This window comes from Ranitomeya imitator, chromosome 6, assembly GCF_032444005.1.
Source record: "Ranitomeya imitator isolate aRanImi1 chromosome 6, aRanImi1.pri, whole genome shotgun sequence".
Lineage (NCBI taxonomy): Eukaryota > Metazoa > Chordata > Amphibia > Anura > Dendrobatidae > Ranitomeya > Ranitomeya imitator.
This window is the reverse complement of record NC_091287.1, coordinates 15,968,928-15,992,850: the sequence shown is the minus strand read 5'-3', so window position 1 is coordinate 15,992,850 and position 23,923 is coordinate 15,968,928. Positions and strand designations below refer to the sequence as shown.

The following is a 23,923-nucleotide window of genomic DNA, read 5'->3' as shown; positions in this document are numbered from 1 at the left end:
ATTTCCGCTGGCAGATCTTTTGCAGACTGCAGCAGGTTTTCTCCCACTTTATATTTAGCTCTTTTGTTATTTCTCCCATGAAGACTAATTCCAGAAGAGTTGTCGTGGGGTTCTTGTGATCTTGCTTGCTGGCGCACTCCCTGTCCATCTGTTCCATAGTCCCTCCAATGGGTATTTTAGCAATCCCCTGCAGTTCATTCTGATGTTAGCATTTTATATGATGGGGGAGTCTAAGGCCAAGTTCACATGAGGCGCTCACAATACATTTTTCTGAAGATCAAAAACAAAAGTGGCAATTTTCCATCGTTTTAGTAAAATTGTGCTTTAGAAAAAAAAATACATTGTGTGAACACAGTCCAATAAGTAATAATGGGACTGAGGGACTATATGGTTGTCAGGTAGTAGTCGTTAAGATACACAGTATATGCCCTAATATTATTGCGACTGTCAGCAAAGTCATCATCTCCAGAGGGACAGAAGTGAGAGGCGCGAGGCGTGTACCACGTAGCACACTGTACATGATTACATGGCACCGCCAATCGATGCGCCCGCTCCTTGCCCCATAGTTCTTCCACATCTTTCCAACTGCCTCCAATTACTGATGAAGCCTCCAGGCCGGATGACATCTGCATCGATCCCTGTGCGTCTCAACAACTCTTCCAACTGCTAATAAACTGCTCTGCTGCAATGCAGCCCGTGCTCATTAACGCCGAGCAAGCGCCAGATGACTCCTTCCCAGAATCCTCTGGGGCCGGGATTAGACACCAGACACATAAATGATTACACTACATGCCGGGGATGCAATGAATATGGGGGATCAACAAAAGGAGATCAGCTGAGCACCAACACTATCCGTCTACACCCACCAGACACCCAACTATGGATGTACTAGAAAGACGCACAATACACAGGTGTACGGGGGTGTAATAATATACAGGTGCATGGGGATGAAATAATATACAGGTGTACGGGAGTGCAATAATATACAGGTGTACACGGTGTAATAATATACAGGTGTACAGGGTGAAATAATATACAGGTGTACGGGGGTGTAATATACAGGTATACGGGGGTGTAATAATATACAGGTATACGGGGGTGTAATAATATACAGGTGTACAGGGGTGTAATAATATACAGGTGTACGGGAGTGTAATAATATACAAGTGTACGGGGGTGTAATAATATACAGGTATACAGGGGTGTAATAATATACAGGTGTACGGGGTTTAATAATATACAGGTGTACAGGGTGAAATAATATACAGGTGTACGGGGGTGTAATAATATACAGGTGTATGGGGGTGTAATAATATACAGGTGTACGGGGTTTAATAATATACAGGTGTACGGGGGTGTAATAATATACAGTCATGGCCAAAAGTATTGACACCCCTGCAATTCTGTCAGATAATACTCAGTTTCTTCATGAAAATGATTGCAAACACAAATTCTTTGGTATTATTATCTTCATTTAATTTGTCTTAAATGAAAAAACACAAAAGAGAATGAAGCAAAAAGCAAAACATTGATCATTTCACACAAAATTCCAAAAATGGGCCAGACAAAAGTATTGGCACCCTCAGCCTAATACTTGGTTGCACAACCTTTAGCCAAAATGACTGTGACCAACCGCTTCCGGTAACCATCAATGAGTTTCTTACAATGCTCTGCTGGAATTTTAGACCATTCTTCTTTGGTAAACTGCTCCAGGTCCCTGATATTTGAAGGCGCCTTCTCCAAACTGCCATTTTTAGATCTCTCCACAGGTGTTCTATGGGATTCAGGTCTGGACTCATTGCTGCCACCTTAGAAGTCTCCAGTGCTTTCTCTCAAACCATTTTCTAGTGCTTTTTGAAGTGTGTTTTGGGTCATTGTCCTGCTGGAAGACCCATGACCTCTGAGGGAGACCCAGCTTTCTCACACTGGGCCCTACATTATGCTGCAAAATTTGTTGGTAGTCTTCAGACTTCATAATGCCATGCACACGGTCAAGCAGTCCAGTGCCAGAGGCAGCAAAGCAACCCCAAAACATCAGGGAACCTCCGCCATGTTTGACTGTAGGGACCGTGTTCTTTTCTTTGAATGCCTCTTTTTTTCTCCTGTAAACTCTATGTTGATGCCTTTGCCCAAAAAGCTCTACTTTTGTCTCATCTGACCAGAGAACATTCTTCCAAAACGTTTTAGGCTATTTCAGGTAAGTTTTGGCAAACTCCAGCCTGGCTTTTTTATGTCTCGGGGTAAGAAGTGGGTCTTCCTGGGTCTCCTACCATACAGTCCCTTTTCATTCAGACGCCGACGGATAGTACGGGTTGACACTGTTGTACCCTCGGACTGCAGGGCAGCTTGAACTTGTTTAGATGTTAGTCGAGGTTCTTAATTCAACATCCGCACAATCTTGCGTTGAAATCTCTTGTCAATTTTTCTTTTCCGTCCACATCTAGGGAGGTTAGCCACAGTGCCATGGACCTTAAACTTCTTGATGACACTGCGCACGGTAGACACAGGAACATTCAGGTCTTTGGAGATGGACTTGTAGCCTTGAGATTGCTCATGCTTCCTCACAATTTGGTTTCTCAAGTCCTCAGACAGTTCTTTGGTCTTCTTTCTGTTCTCCATGCTCAATGTGGTCACACAAGGACACAGGACAGAGGTTGAGTCAACTTTAATCCATGTCAACTGGCTGCAAGTGTGATTTAGTTATTGCCCACACCTGTTAGGTGCCACAGGTAAGTTACAGGTGCTGTTAATTACACTAATTACAGAAGTATCACATCATTTTTTGAACAGTGCCAATACTTTTGTCCACCCCTTTTTTATGTTTGGTATGGAATTATATACAATTTGGCTTTAGGACAATTCTTTTTGTGTTTTTTCATTTAAGACAAATTAAATGAAGATAATAATAACAAATAATTTGTGATTGCAATCATTTTCAGGAAGAAACTGAGTATTATCTGACAGAATTGCAGGGGTGTCAATACTTTTGGCCATGACTGTACAGGTGTACGGGGGTGTAATAATATACAGGTGTATGGGAGTGTAATAATATACAGGTGTACGGGGGTGTAATAATATACAGGTGTACGGGGGTGTAATAATATACAGGTGTACGGGGTGTAATATACAGGTGTACAGGGTGTAATAATATACAGGTGTACAGGGTGTAATAATATACTGGTGTATGGGGTGCAATAATGTACAGGGTACAGGGTGTAATAATATACAGGTGTACAGGAGTGTAATAATATACAGGTGTACGGGGTACAGGAGTGTAATAATATACTGGTGTACGGGCTGTAATAATATACAGGTGTACGGGGTACAGGAGTGTAATAATATACAGGTGTACGGGGTACAGGAGTGTAATAATATACAGGTGTACGGGGTGTAATATACAGGTGTACGGGGTACAGGAGTGTAATAATATACTGGTGTACGGGCTGTAATAATATACAAGTGTACGGGGTACAGGAGTGTAATAATATACAGGTGTACGGGGTGTAATAGTATACAGGTGTACGGGGTACAGGAGTGTAATAATATACAGGTGAGCGGGGTGTAATAATGTACAGGGTACAGGGGTGTAATAATGTACAGGGTACAGGGGTGTAATAATGTACAGGAGTGACCGGACTGTTAGAACAGGTTAGGGTCAGGTAGTGTTTCGCTCTGAGGATCATGGACCCCTCCCGTCCATTTATCCTCATTGTCCCCGGTCGCTCGGTGCCGCCCCTCCCCCGCAGAACCCTCTGTCCTGAGCTGTAATAACGCCGCTGTGTGACCTCTTATGATAAATCCCAGAAATACTATTACATGCTGCGGATTATAATAAGAGCAAATCCTGCCGGCCAATTAACCCCGAGCGTCTGCGGCTCACCCGGACCCTGTGCTGCCCTGACTGCTGCATCCACATCCCACGTGTACTGTGTATCCGCTGTCCATACTACATGCAACTGTAGCAAACCCTCAGCTGTGAGAAGTGTTAGGCTTTATAAACACTTAGGAGCCTTTACAGGTGTTTTTTGTTAATTATTGTTATTTACTGAGATAATGACTTTTGGGTTGTCATTGACTGTAAGCCATAATCATCAACATTAACAGAAATAAACATGTGAAATAGATCACTCTGTAATGACCCTATAGAATGTAGGAGATTCACTTTTTATATTGTATAAATTCACTTTTTGGTGATATTCTGATGTTGTAGAAGCCCCTGTATATGTATATAATATATATATATTCTCCTCGGCTGCGGCGATGTCCTCGATTCCAGTGTAAGCAGAGTCTTCAGATTTACTTCCATCCAGGCCCCGGTGAGAGGAGCCGTAAATCCTCGGCGTCACGTTCCGGGAGGAATGGAACGGATGTATAAATAGAAAACTGTTTTTCACTTCACCTTGAAGACGATTGTGCCAAATGCTGGGGAGCTGCGTACACAGAACGAGCGCGGGTCTGCAAGCGATGCCGTCCAGGACGCGTCCGGTTCCCATTGCTGTCAGGTGGACGGCGGGCATCAACTCGCCGTCCACATCAATGTCCACACCAGGAAGAATGGAGATATGATGTGAACGGCCATTTGGGCCCATGACAACTCTGACACATCACAGGGGGACACATGGTTGTCAGACTCTGGCGCCAATTTAAATAAAGAATTCCAAACCTTAAAGGGGTGGTCTGAATTCGCGCAAAAACTTTGAAAACGCAGGGCCTGTGATAAAATAATAAGCTACGCGCTACTTCACGGCTGTCACCCCAGAGAATGAATGGAGCGGAGCTGGAGCGGGCGCCGGGAGAATCCTAAACCGTTTTCTGCAGATTGTTGGGGGTTGAAGTGTTCGGACCCCACAGTGATCAGCGAGCGATGTCCTACAGCATGGGAAGGGCAGAATAACCCTTTAATAAAGAATGCCAAGAAAACTGTATGAAAAACGCCTTAAAATGCTTCGCCAGAATCTACGGCCATTTATAATGTTGTTCTCGGCCATATGATAAATATATAAAATAACATATACAGAAATAAATGCTTCCCCAATATGCAACAATCCAAGGCCTGTTCACACACAGCATTTTTTTTTCTTTTCTGCATGAAAAACGAAGGGAAAAGCCAAAAATCTGCAGCGTAAATTATGAGCATTTTTGTTGTTGGGGGATTTTATGCATTTTGGATGCTTTTTTGTGGCAAAGCCATTTTGATCTCAATTTGGAAAAACTGCAGTAAAATCGCAGAATGAACAGGGTACAAAAACACTACAGATTCACAAAAAAGAAGTGACATGCTACTTCTTTTAAACCGCAGCGTTTCCACAGCGGATTTTCCGCAAAGTGTGCACAGCATTTTTTTTTTCTCATTGATTTACATTGTACTGTAAATCAATTGCGGATCTGCAGCGTTTCTGCGCGTCAAAAAACGCTGCGGATCCGCAGAAAATCCGCAACGTGTGCACATACCCTAAAAAGCTGCGATTTCCCACATGAATAAAAGACAAAAATCTTATCTAAAACGCTACGTGTGAACGAGCCCTAACTGTTCAGTTTTTTCTCCCTTGTGTTGCGTTCTCAATTCTTCAAGCGTTTTTAATGCATTTTCCCCACTGACATAAAAACAGCTGAGCACCAAAATAATGTGCATTAAAAGAAAGCAGAAAATCGCCAGTAATGGAGGCCGCAGCTTTCTGGACAGAGCATTGCTGATGAGTTTTCTTTCTGTACAAAAAACGAAGCCTACGTGTGACTGTGTGCTGATTACTGATTGCACCTGAAGAAGACCCTGTTCGCAGATTGAAACACGAGTTACTGTGCATCAACACTTTCCACCTCCCTCCTCCCTCCAGTAGACGTTCTGTGTCCTCCAAGCCAATGTTCAGTTACTGATAGTGAGTAACGTGGCTGCCAAATATATTTACCCCTCAGGACATTCACTGATTATAGAGGAAAACCATTGATCGATGCTCAGCTTTACCTGGGAGACACTAGCTCTGCCTGCTATAGTCAATGGACCAGCTGCCTGCTATAGTCAATGGACCAGCTGCCTGCTATAGTCAATGGACCAGCAGCCTGCTATAGTCAATGGGCCAGCTGCCTACTATAGTCAATGGACCAGCAGCCTGCTATAGTCAATGGGCCAGCTGCCTGCTATAGTCAATGGACCAGCTGCCTGCTATAGTCAATGGACCAGCAGCCTGCTATAGTCAATGGGCCAGCTGCCTGCTATAGTCAATGGACCAGCTGCCTGCTATAGTCAATGGACCAGCTGCCTGCTATAGTCAATGGACCAGCTGCCTGCTATAGTCAATGGACATGCTGCCTGCTATAGTCAATGGACATGCTGCCTGCTATAGTCAATGGGCCAGCTGCCTGCTATAGTCAATGGGCCAGCTGCCTGCTATAGTCAATGGACCAGCTGCCTGCTATAGTCAATGGACCAGCTGCCTGCTATAGTCAATGGACCTGCTGCCTGCTATATAGTCAATGGACATGCTGCCTGCTATAGTCAATGGGCCAGCTGCCTGCTATAGTCAATGGGCCAGCTGCCTGCTATAGTCAATGGACCAGCTGCCTGCTATAGTCAATGGGCCAGCTGCCTGCTATAGTCAATGGACCAGCTGCCTGCTATAGTCAATGGACCAGCTGCCTGCTATATAGTCAATGGACATGCTGCCTGCTATAGTCAATGGGCCAGCTGCCTGCTATAGTCAATGGACATGCTGCCTGCTATAGTCAATGGGCCAGCTGCCTGCTATAGTCAATGGGCCAGCTGCCTGCTATAGTCAATGGACCAGCTGCCTGCTATAGTCAATGGACCAGCTGCCTGCTATAGTCAATGGACCTGCTGCCTGCTATATAGTCAATGGACATGCTGCCTGCTATAGTCAATGGGCCAGCTGCCTGCTATAGTCAATGGGCCAGCTGCCTGCTATAGTCAATGGGCCAGCTGCCTGCTATAGTCAATGGACCAGCTGCCTGCTATAGTCAATGGACCAGCTGCCTGCTATAGTCAATGGACCAGCGTGGTGTCACCAGGGTGATAGAGGACCATGGAAGGTAAAGAGTGATGAATCCGAGCTGCGGCCACTTTTCCCAGTAAATGCCGTAGGAACTTACCGTCTTTTCGATAGAAGGAGATCTCCACCTTCCGCTCCTCGGATCCCACCAGGGCCTGAGCGATCTGCGACACCGCGCTGGAGGTGGTGCGAGGACCGTACAGGAAGTCGCAGGTGCAGGGCCTCTGCATGACCTCGGCCCTCGTGTACCCGCACATGGTGCAGAAGCCATCGTTACAGTAGATGACGGCGCAGTTTTCCACACGAGCGTTGGCGATAATGAACTTCCGACCTACGAGAGAAGACAGAGGGGGCATCAGTGTGACAGAAGGGCAAGACATGCTCATACACTGGAGCACTCGCCAGCACGAGCCGGCGAGGGACGGAGCACAGCTGCCTCCATACTGACGACCTGCACATCTGGTCGTGACCCTGAGTTACAGCCTGCGCTCACAGCTCTGATGGCTGCTGGTCACACATATAACTGCATGGCATGTCATGGCATGTGACTTATGGAACCGCATTCACATAATAATAATAATTTTTATTAACCTAGAACCCATCCCGCCATCTCTGAACATGGCCTAGTTCCCGATTATGTCTGCGCATGCTTTTGATTTTTTTCTTTCAACCAATCACATGCTTTCTCTCATTTTCCAAACTAAAATAAAATGTCAAGCACAATCTGATTGGTTGCTTTGTACAAAACATGAAAGATTTAGTAACCAATCAGCTCTGCTCTGGAAGAATGAAAGCACAGCTGTGATTGGTTGCTATGGGCAGCTCAACTGCACTAGACGAGGCCCTTAGCAACCAGTCACTTGTATAACTGAAAGCACTGCTCTGATTGGCTGCCATGGGCACCACCATGGGACTCAGCAGAGTCAATGGGGTTTGTAGAGAATTTTTTTGAGCTTTTTCATTTACTTTTATAGTTTTTTAAACCTCATATAAAGTAAATCATGAGGCCATTGAGCTCGGCTCCGGGCGCAGTCTTCACTCGGAACGGGAAACATCTGAGCTGACATTTCTGGTTGCTGTAACTCCTCCAAACGTCAATAAAAGATGAATAAAGTGTTGTAGGCCCCAAAATGGAGTCACTAAAAATGTCACTCAGTGGGGAAAACACGAGTCCTCAGACCTCTTCACCCACAGGTTGTTTCTCCATTTTCTATGGCCTGTAACTTTTTTTTCCTTTAAATTTTTACAATTTAATCCATTAAAATATTTATCTACTATATAATTGTCTAAGGGTCACTTCCGTCTGTCTGTCCTTCTGTCACGGTTATTCATTCGCTGATTGGTCTCGGCAGCTGCCTGTCATGGCTGCCGCGACCAATCAGCGACGGGCACAGTCCGATTAGTCCCTCCCCTACTCCCCTGCACTCACTGCCCGGCGCCCGCTCCGTAATCCCCTCCACTCACCGCTCACACGGTCTATGCAGCATCAATAGTAAAAATATGCCATGGTAAAAATAATTTTCCGCTCCTCGCCACGCTCCCGAGATCGCTCCATTGCAAGCGGCAGCTTCCGCTCCCAGGGCTGGTGTGCGACAAGGACCTGCCGTGACGTCACGGTCATGTGACTGCGACGTCATCACAGGTCCTGCTCACACCAGCCCTGGGACCGGAAGCTGCCGCTTGCAATGGAGCGGTCCCGGGAGCGTGGCGAGGAGCGGGAAAGGCAACGGATGGTGAGTATAGCAGGACTTCAACGGGCCTTCGGAAGGTGAGTATATGTTTATTTTTGTTTTGTTTTTTTAAGTCTCTATACTACATGGCTCTGTGCTGGGGAATATACTACGTGACTGGGCAATATACAATGTGGCTGGGCAATATACTACGTGACTGGGCAATATACTACGTGACTGGGCAATATACTACGTGACTGGGCAATATACAATGTGGCTGGGCAATATACTACGTCGCTGGGCAATATACTACGTCACTGGGCAATATACTACGTGACTGGGCAATATACAATGTGGCTGGACAATATACTCCGTGGCTGGACAATACACTACGTGGCTGGGCAATATACTACGTGGCTGGGCAATATACTACGTGACTGGGCAATATACTATGTGACTGGACAATATACTACGTGACTGGGCAATATACTACGTGACTGGGCAATATACTACGTGACTGGGCAATATACTACGTGACTGGGCAATATACTACGTGACTGGGCAATATACTACGTGACTGGGCAATATACTACGTGGCTGGGCAATATACTACGTCGCTGGGCAATATACTACGTGACTGGGCAATATACAATGTGGCTGGACAATATACTCCGTGGCTGGACAATACACTACGTGGCTGGGCAATATACTACGTGGCTGGGCAATATACCACGTGGCTGGGCAATATACTACGTGACTGGCCAATATACTACGTGGCTGGGCAATATACTACGTGACTGGCCAATATACTACGTGGCTGGGCAATATACTACGTGGCTGGGCAATATACTACATCGCTGGGCAATATACCACGTGGCTGGGCAATATACTACGTCGCTGGGCAATATACCACGTGGCTGGGCAATATACTACGTGACTGGCCAATATACTACGTGGCTGGGCAATATACCACGTGGCTGGGCAATATACTACGTCGCTGGGCAATATACTACGTGGACTGGCCAATATACTACGTGGCTGGGCAATATACCACGTGGCTGGGCAATATACTACGTCGCTGGGCAATATACTACGTGGCTGGGCAATATACCACGTGGCTGGGCAATATACTACGTGACTGGCCAATATAGACGTGGCTGGGCAATATACCACGTGGCTGGGCAATATACTACGTCGCTGGGCAATATACTACGTGGACATGCATATTCTAGAATACCCGATGCGTTAGAATCGGGCCACCATCTAGTATATATATATAATTGTCCTGACCTGGAGAATCATGTGACCGGGGCCATAAAAAAAACCTATTGGAATTTTTTTCCGGTTTTTCAGTACATTATATGGTAAAATGAACGGTATCATTGTAAAATACAACACGTCCCGCAAAAAAAAAAGAAGTCATGTTCCAGCTATGTTTATGGGGGAAGAAATGTGACTTCTGGAAGAAAAGGTGGAAAAAATGAAAATGAGCTGTGATAGGACAGGGTTAAGCCGTGTCGGTGTCTGGGTGGAATCCGTTTTTTATTCTAATCTGCGCTTTGGATGAAATTTTCCGAAAAAAACAAAAAACAGATCTCACCCCGACCATCCATGCGTCATCCCATTATTAGATACATTTCCATTATTATTATGTGCACACGTAGTCTGGGTCCACTGCGGATTTTTCCGCAGCAGATTCCAGCAGATTTGATAAATCCGCAGTGGAAAACCGCTGTGGATTTATCGCGGATTTACCACGGTTTTCCTGCGGTTTTACAACTGCGGTTTTCCATAAGGGCAGTTGTAAATCCGCACAAAAGAAGTGACTCTGCGGATCGTAAACCGCTGCGTTTCCGCGCAGTTTTTTCCACAGCATGTGCACAGCGTTTTTTTTTTCCCATATGTTTACATTGAACTGTAAACGCAGGGGAAACTGATGCGGATCCGCAGCAAAATCCGCATCGTGTGCACATAGCCTTAACCTCGGAATCCGCATTTGATCGTCTACATTTTTTAATTTATATGTACGAAAACGGACATAAAAACACAGATATATGGATTCTCATGTCTTGTGGCTTAGACTCCGCCATTACAGTGTATGGGGATCTACCAAACATGCAGATCTCATCCTTATTTATGGAGGTGGCGGTGTCGCCAGTATCTACGTCCTTATATATAAGAAATGTTCTTATATTATTTTAGGGGTGAAGAAAAATCTGAACGTTGTAATAAAAAAAAAAAAGAAGAAGAAAAAATGTATCTCCATTTTCTGAGACCTTTAACTTTTGTATTTTTTTCCAGTGCATGGAGCAGTGTGGGGACTTAAACATTGCCACATGAGAGAGCACACAGTTCTGGGTCAGCAGCAAACGATAGGTGAGAACTGGCTGATCAGTGCGTGTCCCGTCAGTGGGAGAATCAGGGAGTTTCTGCCTCCGTTACAATATCGAATGGGAAATCGGACTCCCACCCGCTGCTGCATTCATTGTTTATTGGATTGATGGAAAAAGCCACAAGCAGCGCTCAGCAGACCCATAAGTAATGAATGGAGCGGGGATCCCGAATGTTCACAACTCCATACTGCCGACCCATAACTAATGAATGGAGCGGCGATCCCGAATGTTCACAACTCCATACTACAGACCCATAAGTAATCAATGGAGCAACGATCCCAAATGTTCACAACTCCATACTGCAGATCCAAAAGTAATGAATGGTGTGACGATACCGAATGTTCACAACTCGATACTGCAGACCCATAAGTAATGAATGGAGCGATGATCCTGAATGTTCACAACTCCATACTGCAGACCCATAAGTAATGAATGGAGTGACGATACCGAATGTTCACAACTCCATACTACAGACCCATAAGTAATGAATAGAGCGATGATCCTAAATGTTCACAACTCGATACTGCAGACCAATAAGTAATGAATGGAGCGGTTATCCTAAATGTTCACAACTCCATACTGCAGACCCAAAAGTAATGAATGGAGCGACGATCTCGAATATTCACAACTCGATACTGCATACCCAAAAGTAATGAATGGAGTGACGATACCGAATGTTCACAAATCCATACTGCAGACCCATAAGTAATGAATGGAGCCGCGATCCCGAATGCTCACTACAACTCCATACTACTGACCCATAAGTAATGAATGGAGCGATGATCCTGAATGTTCACAACTCCATACTGCAGACCCATAAGTAATGAATGGTGTGACGATCCCGAATGTTCACAACTCCATACTGCAGACCCATAAGTAATGAATGGAGCGGTGATCCTAAATGTTCACAACTCCATACTGCAGACCCATAAGTAATGAATGGAGCAGTGATCCTGAATGTTCACAACTCCATACTGCAGACCCATAAGTAATGAATGGAGCGGCGATCCCGAATGTTCACAACTCCATACTGCAGACCCATAAGTAATGAATGGAGCGATGATCCCGAATGTTCACAACTCCATACTGCAGACCCATAAGTAATGAATGGTGTGACGATCACGAATGTTCACAACTCCATACTGCAGACCCATAAGTAATGAATGGTGTGACGATCCCGAATGTTCACAACTCCATACTGCAGACCCATAAGTAATTAATGGAGCGGTGATCCTAAATGTTCACAACTCCATACTGCAGACCCATAAGTAATGAATGGAGCAGTGATCCTAAATGTTCACAACTCCATACTGCAAACCCATAAGTAATGAATGGAGCGGCGATCCCGAATGTTCACAACTCCATACTGCAGACCCATATGTAATGAATGGAGCGATGATCCCGAATGTTCACAACTCCATACTACAGACCCATAACTAATGAATGGAGAGACGATTCCGAATGTTCACAACTCTATACTACAGACCCATAACTAATGAATGGAGAGACGATTCCGAATGTTCACAACTCCATCCTACAGACCCATAAGTAATGAATGGAGCGATGATCCCGAATGTTCACAACTCCATACTGCAGACCCATAAGTAATGAATGGTGTGACGATCCCGAATGTTCACAACTCCATACTGCAGACCCATAAGTAATGAATGGTGTGACGATCCCGAATGTTCACAACTCCATACTGCAGACCCATAAGTAATGAATGGAGCGGTGATCCTAAATGTTCACAACTCCATACTGCAGACCCATAAGTAATGAATGGAGCAGTGATCCTAAATGTTCACAACTCCATACTGCAAACCCATAAGTAATGAATGGAGCGGCGATCCCGAATGTTCACAACTCCATACTGCAGACCCATAAGTAATGAATGGAGCGATGATCCCGAATGTTCACAACTCCATACTACAGACCCATAACTAATGAATGGAGAGACGATTCCGAATGTTCACAACTCCATCCTACAGACCCATAAGTAATGAATGGAGCCGCCATCCCAAATGTTCACAACTCCATACTGCAGACCCATAAGTAATGAATGGAGCAGTGATCCTAAATGTTCACAACTCCATACTACAGACCCATAACTAATGAATGGAGAGACGATTCCGAATGTTCACAACTCTATACTGCAGACCCATAAGTAATGAATGGTGTGACGATCCCGAATGTTCACAACTCCATACTGCAGACCCATAAGTAATGAATGGAGCCGCCATCCCAAATGTTCACAACTCCATACTGCAGACCCATAAGTAATGAATGGAGCAGTGATCCTAAATGTTCACAACTCCATACTACAGACCCATAAGTAATGAATGGTGTGACGATCCCAAATGTTCACAACTCCAAACTTTCAGGGATAAATGTTTAGCGGTATCCCTACGATTTGTCATTTTCCAATCTTCAGTGATTGGAGTTCATTCCACGTTGTTTAACCAGAAGGAGTTAGAAATTCCCCAAAGGAGGCCAGAAAAGAGGAAAAAATCCTATCTTAAAAAGCCGCCTATGCCTCACCGCACACACACAACACATCGCACTCCTATAAAATCTCAGCAAATAGGAAAGCGATGGAGCGTTGCCGCTTTCTTCCTGTCTGCAGGTCGGATTGGTCACCAGTATAAAGAAGCGGCGGTGGAAGATTACAGGGACATCGTCCTTATATTTATACCGCGCTCATAAATTATTCAACGTTATCTCACGGGCGCAGCGTTCTCCAGCGCTGGGAACCAATTATCCTGCCAGGCAGGAGCGTATGCCCGCTCTGCCACAATCACTCTGCTCAGCTCAAAGGAAGATACAAAGAGGGTTGTAAAAATATTCACACCCATGATGAGTATAACAAAGGGGAAAATCTATACAAGCATGCCACTCGGACCAGGCCAACCTCCGCAAAGTCACTTCTCATTACCTGGCGGCAGTAGGTTCTGGGGTCTCATGTTTCGAAGACCATTTCTGAACAGGTTTTCTTATTTGTTCACATCCTCAAAGCAGTTCTCCAAATTACCACAGCATGAAGCAAGAAGGGGGCAGAAAGAGAAAGCTGTCAAAGGCTGCCTCCAGATTCCTGAGACGGGTGCTGACAACAGTAAGGTATGGTGGTGGCTGATATCTACAGTGAAGCATGGTGGTTGGCTGATGTCTACAGTGAAACATGGGGGTGGCTGATGTCTACAGTGAAGAATGGTGGTGGCTGATGTCTACAGTGAAGCATGGTGGTGGCTGATGTCTACAGTGAAACATGGTGGTGGCTGATGTCTACAGTGAAGAATGGTGGAGGCTGATGTCTACAGTGAAGAATGGTGGATGCTGATGTCTACAGTGAAGAATGGTGGTGGCTGATGTCTACAGTGAAGAATGGTGGAGGCTGATGTCTACAGTGAAGAATGGTGGATGCTGATGTCTACGGTGAAGAATGGTGGAGGCTGATGTCTACAGTGAAGCATGGTGGTGGCTGATGTCTACAGTGAAGCATGGTGGTGGCTGATGTCTACAGTGAAGCATGGTGGTGGCTGATGTCTACAGTGAAGCATGGTGGTGGCTGATGTCTACAGTGAAGCATGGTGGTGGCTGATGTCTACAGTGAAGCATGGTGGTGGCTGATGTCTACAGTGAAGCATGGTGGTGGCTGATGTCTACAGTGAAGCATGGTGGTGGCTGATGTCTACAGTGAAGCATAGCAGGGGCTGAGTGATGCCCACAGTGAATTATGGCAGAGGCTCAATAATGCTTGCAATGAAGCATGGCAGGTCCTCAGTAATACCTACAGTGAAGCATGGTGGTGGCTGATGTCTACAGTGAAACATGGTGGTGGCTGATGTCTACAGTGAAGCATGGTGGTGGCTGATGTCTACAGTGAAGCATGGTGGTGGCTGATGTCTACAGTGAAGTATGGTGGTGGCTGATGTCTACAGTGAAACATGGTGGTGGCTGATGTCTACAGTGAAGAATGGTGGTGGCTGATGTCTACAGTGAAGCATAGTGGTAGCTGATGTCTACAGTGAAGAATGGTGGTGGCTGATGTCTTCAGTGAAGCATGGTGGTGGCTGATGTCTACAGTGAAGCATAGCAGGGGCTGAGTGATGCCCACAGTGAATTATGGCGGAGGCTCAATAATGCTTGCAATGAAGCATGGCAGGTCCTCAGTAATACCTACAATGTAGAATGGTGGAGGCTTGGTGATGTCTACAGTGAAGAATGGCGTGGGCTCAGTGATATCTACAGTGAAGAATTGCAGTGCCTGGATGATGGTTTCAGTGAATCATGATGGTGCCACAGTGATGTCTACACTGAAGAATGGCACAGGCTCAGTGATATCTAGAGTGAAGGATAGCAGGGGATTGGTGATGTCTATATAGTGATGCAAGGCAGTGGCTCTGTTATGTCTACAGTGAAGCATTGCAGGGCCTCGGTGATGCCAAAAGTGAAGGATAGTGGGGTGTCAGTGATGTCTACAGTGAAGCATGACGGAGGCTTCATAATGTCTACAGTGAATCAAAGCAGTGCCTCGGTGACGATTACAGGGAAGGATAGTGGTGGCTCGGAGAAGCCTACAGTGAAGCACAGCAGTGTCTCTGTTGTCTCAGTGATATCTACAGTGAAGAACGGCAGTGCATGGATGATGGCTTCAGTGAAGCCTGATGGTGCCTCGGCGATGTCTATAGTGAAGCATGGCAATGGCTCTTATCTAAAGTGAAGCATGGTGGTAGCTCAGGGATAACTACAGTAAAGAATGGCGCTGGCTCAGTGATGGTTACATTGACGCTTGGGAGGGGCTCAGTGATGCAGCACATGAAGGAAAAGATGGCTTCAATCAAGTATTAAGAAATCCTAAGGGAAGGCGCCATTCCTTCTGTGAAGAGCTGAAGCTTGGGTATAATTGGAACTTCTAACAGGACAAGGATCCCATTATACCTCACAGTCCCCACGAGCCCTGGTTTCAGAAGAAGTTGTGGAAGAATCTGGAACGGCCTTTAGTTACTTGTCCTGAGCCCCACTGAAAATCTTTGGTGGGATAAGAAATAGGCAACTGCAGCAAACTCAAGAATATCAGCGACCTAGAGGCCACTGCCCATGAGCAATGGGATAAGATTCCGCAGAAACACTGACTGAAGCTGGTGTCTGGTGATGCATCACTTCTGCAACAAGTCATAACAGCCAGAGGTGCAGCAGGTCCTAACAGCCAGAGGTGCAGCAGGTCCTAACAGCCAGAGGTGCAGCAGGTCCTAACAGCCAGAAGTGCAGCAGGTCCAAACAGCCAGAAGTGCAGCAGGTCCAAACAGCCAGAAGTGCAGCAGGTCCAAACAGCCAGAAGTGCAGCAGGTCCAAACAGCCAGAAGTGCAGCATGTCCTAACAGCCAGAGGTGCAGCAGGTCCTAACAGCCAGAGGTGCAGCAGGTCCTAACAGCCAGAGGTGCAGCAGGTCCTAACAGCCAGAAGTGCAGCATGTCCTAACAGCCAGAAGTGCAGCAGGTTCTAACAGCCAGAGGTGCAGCAGGTCCTAACAGCCAGAGGTGCAGCAGGTCCTAACAGCCAGAGGTGCAGCAGGTCCTAACAGCCAGAGGTGCAGCAGGTCCTAACAGCCAGAGGTGAAGCAGGTCCTAACGGCCAAAGGTGCAGCAGGTCCTAACGGCCAGAGGTGCAGCAGGTCCTAACGGCCAGAGGTGCAGCAGGTCCTAACGGCCAGAGGTGCAGCAGGTCCTAACGGCCAGAGGTGCAGCAGGTCCTAACGGCCAGAGGTGCAGCAGGTCATAACGGCCTGAGGTGCAGCAGGTCATAACGGCCAGAGGTGCAGCAGGTCATAACGGCCAGAGGTGCAGCAGGTCATAACGGCCAGAGGTGCAGCAGGTCATAACGGCCAGAGGTGCAGCAGGTCATAACGGCCAGAGGTGCAGCAGGTCATAACGGCCAGAGGTGAAGCAGGTCATAACGGCCAGAGGTGAAGCAGGTCATAACGGCCAGAGGTGCAGCAGGTCATAACGGCCAGAGGTGCAGCAGGTCATAACGGCCAGAGGTGCAGCAGGTCATAACGGCCAGAGGTGCAGCAGGTCATAACAGCCAGAGGAGAAGCAGGTCATAACAGCCAGAAAGGGCTCCACTAAGGACTAAAGAAGCTGTTCATGAAGGGATGAAAATTCTGAGGCTGCAGGAGTCAGTAAAAGTGGCATCTCGTGCTGAATATGAAGACACCAATTGTTATGTTCTTTTCAAGTTTCATTGGTTTCAAAACAGGAAAAAGTTTGTGATTTTAGATAACAAACCGAATTAACAATGGGGGAAAAATGGTGAATACAGGTGTATAGTGCACACGCCGTGCACATCACATATAAGCGACATGCAGAACCTGCAGCACACGTTATATATAATGTACACAGCTGTCATCACCACATGCCTGCGCGCGACCTCACGACAGGGGCGCGACCTCAGGACAGGAGCGCGACCTCAGGACAGGAGCGCTACCCAATCTCTCAGGGTCAGGAAAAGTGAAAGTCGAGGATTAAGAGATAAACCAATCAAAGTGGAAGCTTATTAGGACCAGTGATCCCACAGACCAGATTATCCGAGAAGCTGATACCACGACCTGCCCAAATCACCAGCACATGGCTGACTACACACCCCGGAGCCGGCAATGATGGGGCAGTAGTGCTAGTACATGACAAACCCAGACACAGCTCAGCAGATAGTACCACACAGGACAGGGTTAGATACCCGGCTCAGCAGACAGTATCACTCAGGAGAGGATTAGATACACGGCTCAGCAGACAGTATCACACAGGAGAGGATTAGATACACAGCTCAGCAGTCAGTATCACACAGGATAGGATTAGATACACAGCTCAGCAGTCAGTATCACTCAGGAGAGGATTAGATACACAGCTCAGCAGACAGTATCACACAGGATAGGATTAGATACACAGCTCAGCAGTCAGTATCACACAGCACAGGATTAGATACACAGCTCAGCAGTCAGTATCACATAGGTAGGATTAGATACACGGCTCAGCAGACAGTATCACACAGGATAGGATTAGATACACAGCTCAGCAGTCAGTATCACACGGGAGAGGATTAGATACACAGCTCAGTAGACTGTATCACACAGGTGTTTCAATTACAGCAGGTCCGATACCCCTCCACAGAGAGAGAATTTTAGTCTAGGAAGAGGTTTCACATGTACCCATTCAGATGGAGACGTTTATTCTCAGCGAGGTAAGGCAAGCGTAGGACCTGGTATAAGAGAGATGCCGTAAAGTGGCTACCAGGTACACATAAAATTGGCCATTTTTATGCGCTAAACGCTCTCATTTTTCATATTTCTAGTGCAGTAATGCAGTTCAAATTTCGTTTTTCAAGTTTGTATGTTCTAGCGCTGCAGTGTGCTGCCCTATTTACTTAACTATATACGAGTTGGCGACTCTAGGTTCAGCACCTGTTCACACTGAGTCTATGTTTGGGTGTGCCGGTCAGGTTTTTGAAAAGGATTAGATACACGGCTCAGCAGTCAGTATCACACAGGAGAGGATTAGATACACTGCTCAGCAGACAGTATCACACAGGAAAGGATTAGATACACAGCTCAGTAGACAGTATCACACAGGATAGGATTAGATACACGGCTCAGCAGACAGTATCACACAGGAAAGGATTAGATACACAGCTCAGTAGACAGTATCACACAGGATATGATTAGATACACGGCTCTGCAGACAGTATCACACAGGAAAGGATTAGATACACTGCTCAGCAGACAGTATCACACAGGAAAGGATTAGATACACAGCTCAGTAGACAGTATCACACAGGATAGGATTAGATACACTGCTCTGCAGACAGTATCACACAGGACAGGATTAGATACACAGCTCAGCAGACAGTATCACACAGGACAGGATTAGATACACAGCTCAGCAGACAGTATCACACAGGAGAGGATTAGATACACGGCTCAGCAGACAGTTTCACACAGGATAGGATTAGATACACGGCTCAGCAGTAAGTATCACACAGGATAGGATTAGATACACGGCTCAGCAGACAGTATCACACAGGATAGGATTAGATACACGGCTCACTAGTCAGTATCACACAGGATAGGATTAGATACACGGCTCAGTAGTCAGTATCACACAGGATAGGATTAGATACACGGCTCAGCAGACAGTATCACACAGGATAGGATTAGATACACGGCTCAGTAGTCAGTATCACACATAATAGGATTAGATACACGGCTCAGTAGTCAGTATCACACAGTATAGGATTAGATACACGGCTCAGCAGACAGTATCACACAGGATAGGATTAGATACACGGCTCAGCAGTCAGTATCACACATAATAGGATTCGATACACGGCTCAGTAGTCAGTATCACACATAATAGGATTAGATACACGGCTCAGTAGTCAGTATCACACAGTATAGGATTAGATACACGGCTCAGCAGACAGTATCACACAGGATAGGATTAGATACACGGCTCAGTAGTCAGTATCACACATAATAGGATTAGATACACGGCTCAGCAGACAGTATCACACAGGAGAGGATTAGATACACGGCTCAGCAGTCAGTATCACACAGGATAGGATTAGATACACGGCTCAGCACACAGTGTCACACAGGATAGGATTAGATACACGGCTCAGCAGACAGTAACACACAGGATAGGATTAGATACACGGCTCAGCAGTCAGTATCACACAGGATAGGATTAGATACACGGCTCAGCAGACAGTATCACACAGGATAGGATTAGATACACGGCTCAGCAGTAAGTATCACACAGGATAGGATTAGATACACGGCTCAGTAGTCAGTATCACACAGGATAGGATTAGATACACGGCTCAGCAGACAGTATCACACAGGATAGGATTAGATACACGGCTCAGTAGTCAGTATCACACATAATAGGATTAGATACACGGCTCAGCAGACAGTATCACAGGATAGGATTAGATACACGGCTCAGCAGACAGTATCACACAGGATAGGATTAGATACACGGCTCAGTAGTCAGTATCACACATAATAGGATTAGATACACGGCTCAGCAGACAGTATCACACAGGATAGGATTAGATACACGGCTCAGCAGACAGTATCACACAGGATAGGATTAGATACACGGCTCAGTAGTCAGTATCACACAGGATAGGATTAGATACACGGCTCAGCAGACAGTATCACGCAGGATAGGATTAGATACACAGCTCAGTAGTCAGTATCACACATAATAGGATTAGATACACGGCTCAGCAGACAGTATCACACAGGATAGGATTAGATACACGGCTCAGCAGACAGTATCACACAGGACAGGATTAGATACACGGCTCAGCAGACAGTATCACACAGGAGAGGATTAGATACACGGCTCAGTAGTCAGTATCACACAGGAGAGGATTAGATACACGGCTCAGTAGTCAGTATCACACATAATAGGATTAGATACACGGCTCAGCAGACAGTATCACACAGGAGAGGATTAGATACACGGCTCAGCAGACAGTATCACACAGGAGAGGATTAGATACACGGCTCAGTAGTCAGTATCACACATAATAGGATTAGATACACGGCTCAGCAGACAGTATCACACAGGATAGGATTAGATACACGGCTCAGCAGACAGTATCACACAGGACAGGATTAGATACACGGCTCAGCAGACAGTATCACACAGGATAGGATTAGATACATGGCTCAGCAGTCAGTATCACACAGGAGAGGATTAGATACACGGCTCAGCAGACAGTATCACACAGGACAGGATTAGATACACGGCTCAGCAGACAGTATCACACAGGATAGGATTAGATACATGGCTCAGCAGTCAGTATCACACAGGAGAGGATTAGATACACGGCTCAGTAGTCAGTATCACATAGGATAGGATTAGATACACGGCTCAGCAGTAAGTATCACACAGGATAGGATTAGATACACGGCTCAGTAGACAGTATCACACAGGATAGGATTAGATACACGGCTCAGCAGTAAGTATCACACAGGATAGGATAAGATACACGGCTCAGCAGACAGTATCACACAGGATAGGATTAGATACACGGCTCAGCAGACAGTATCACACAGGACAGGATAGATACACGGCTCAGCAGACAGTATCACACAGGACAGGATTAGATACACGGCTCAGCAGACAGTATCACACAGGATAGGATTAGATACACGGCTCAGCAGTAAGTATCACACAGGATAGGATTAGATACACGGCTCAGCAGTAAGTATCACACAGGATAGGATTAGATACACAGCTCAGCAGTCAGTATCACACAGGATAGGATTAGATACACGGCTCAGCAGACAGTATCACACAGGATAGGATTAGATACACGGCTCAGCAGTAAGTATCACACAGGATAGGATTAGATACACGGCTCAGTAGTCAGTATCACAGGATAGGATTAGATACACGGCTCAGTAGTCAGTATCACACAGGATAGGATTAGATACACGGCTCAGCAGACAGTATCACACAGGATAGGATTAGATACACGGCTCAGCAGACAGTATCACACAGGATAGGATTAGATACACGGCTCAGCAGACAGTATCACACAGGATAGGATTAGATACACGGCTCAGCAGTCAGTATCACACAGGATAGGATTAGATACACGGCTCAGTAGTCAGTATCACAGGATAGGATTAGATACACGGCTCAGTAGTCAGTATCACACAGGATAGGATTAGATACACGGCTCAGCAGACAGTATCACACAGGATAGGATTAGATACACGGCTCAGCAGACAGTATCACACAGGATAGGATTAGATACACGGCTCAGCAGTCAGTATCACACAGGATAGGATTAGATACACAGCTCAGCAGACAGTATCACACAGGATAGGATTAGATACATAGCCCAGCAGACAGTATCACACAGGATAGGATTAGATACACAGCTCAGCAGGCAGTATCACACAGGATAGGATTAGATACACAGTCTTTCCTGTGCGGGCACTAGTCTGATGATAATTAGGGCAGTAATTAGTTAATTAGCTCCGCCTTCTGCGTCTTATCTCTCCACCTCCTGTATCGGTGACCCCGGGGGTGCGGACGCTTCCAATAAACCCGGGGTCGCTCATTTCTGACATGTTTGTGTTTCCCGATCGTTAATGCATCGAGTTAATTAACCGAAGACAAACATCATTTAACCTCTGCCCGCGGCACAGAGCCGGCAAAAACTAAACTCTGACCGCCAGCGGTGAAAGCAGGGTTAAAGACGTGACCGCCCGAGGATGAGGACATCGTCCAGGGGTGCCGATACTTATCCCCTTTCTGAAAAATGTGGTTTATCTGTTCTTGGAAAAGCTGGGCAACAATTAGGGTATGTGCACAAGTTCTGGATTATTCGCGGATTTTTCGCGGTTTTTGGGCTTTTGTTTGGCGGCTTTCCGCGGCAAAAACGCTTAAAAAATGATTACATTAAGCATCCCATCATTTTTAATGGCTTCCGCAATTTTTGTGCACATGTTGCGTTTTTTTCCCAAAAAAAAACGAAAGGCGGAAAAATACGCAGCATGTTCATTAATTTTGCGGATTTTAAGCGGATTTCCCACTATATTATTGTTTTGGCAACCTCCGGAAAAAAACGCGAAAAATCCACGCAAAATACGCGATAAAAACGCGTCCAGAATTCCTGCGGAAAACCTCAGGATTTTCTCAGGAAATTTCTGCATACTTTCCGGACGTGTGCAGATAGCTTTATTATGAACCTTCCTGGCCTCAAACTTCTCACAGCTGAGGGATTGTAACAATTGTATCCAGTCTACATAATCCTATACTCAGCAGTGATCTCCATCCTGCGCTGAGAGGTTGTTACAATGTATCAGTGCAGGTAACATGGATCAGTCTGGGGTCCCGGCTGGTGGGTTGTTACAATGTATCAGTGCAGGTAACATGTATCAGTCTGGGGTCCGGGCTGGTGGGTTGTTACAATGTATCAGTGCAGGTAACATGTATCAGTCTGGGGTCCGGGCTGGTGGGTTGTTACAATGTGTCAGTGCAGGTAACATGTATCAGTCTGGGGTCCGGGCTGGTGGGTTGTTACAATGTATCAGTGCAGGTAACATGTATCAGTCTGGGGTCCGGGCTGGTGGGTTGTTACAATGTATCAGTGCAGGTAACATCAGTCTGGGGTCCGGGCTGGTGGGTTGTTACAATGTATCAGTGCAGGTAACATCAGTCTGGGGTCCGGGCTGGTGGGTTGTTACAATGTATCAGTGCAGGTAACATGTATCAGTCTGGGGTCCGGGCTGGTGGGTTGTTACAATGTATCAGTGCAGGTAACATGTATCAGTCCGGGGTCCGGGCTGGTGGGTTGTTACAATGTATCAGTGCAGGTAACATGTATCAGTCTGGGGTCCGGGCTGGTGGGTTGTTACAATGTATCAGTGCAGGTAACATGTATCAGTCTGGGGTCCGGGCTGGTGGGTTGTTACAATGTATCAGTGCAGGTAACATGTATCAGTCTGGGGTCCGGGCTGGTGGGTTGTTACAATGTGTCAGTGCAGGTAACATGTATCAGTCTGGGGTCCGGGCTGAGGGGTTGTTACAATGTATCAGTGCAGGTAACATGGATCAGTCTGGGGTCCGGGCTGCTGGGTTGTTACAATGTATCAGTGCAGGTAACATGGATCAGTCTGGGGTCCGGGCTGAGAGGTTGTTACAATGTGTCAGTGCAGGTAACATGTATCAGTCTGGCGTCCGGGCTGCTGGGTTGTGACAATGTATCAGTGCAGGTAACATGTATCAGTCTGGGGTCTGGGCTGCTGGGTTGTTACAATGTATCAGTGCAGGTAACATGT

At 46.2% G+C, this 23,923-nt stretch overlaps 1 protein-coding gene across 2 annotated transcripts in view; it reads right to left on the bottom strand.

The window, feature by feature from the left end:
* The window catches only part of KCNH2 (potassium voltage-gated channel subfamily H member 2), a 357,462-nt gene that overhangs the window by 300,559 nt on the left and 32,980 nt on the right, over positions 1–23,923 (bottom strand). For both annotated transcript variants that reach the window (XM_069729246.1, XM_069729245.1), the window contains exon 2: positions 7,105–7,335. In XM_069729246.1, coding sequence (XP_069585347.1) covers positions 7,105–7,335 — 231 coding nt within the window. The remainder of the gene's footprint in view (positions 1–7,104; positions 7,336–23,923) is intronic.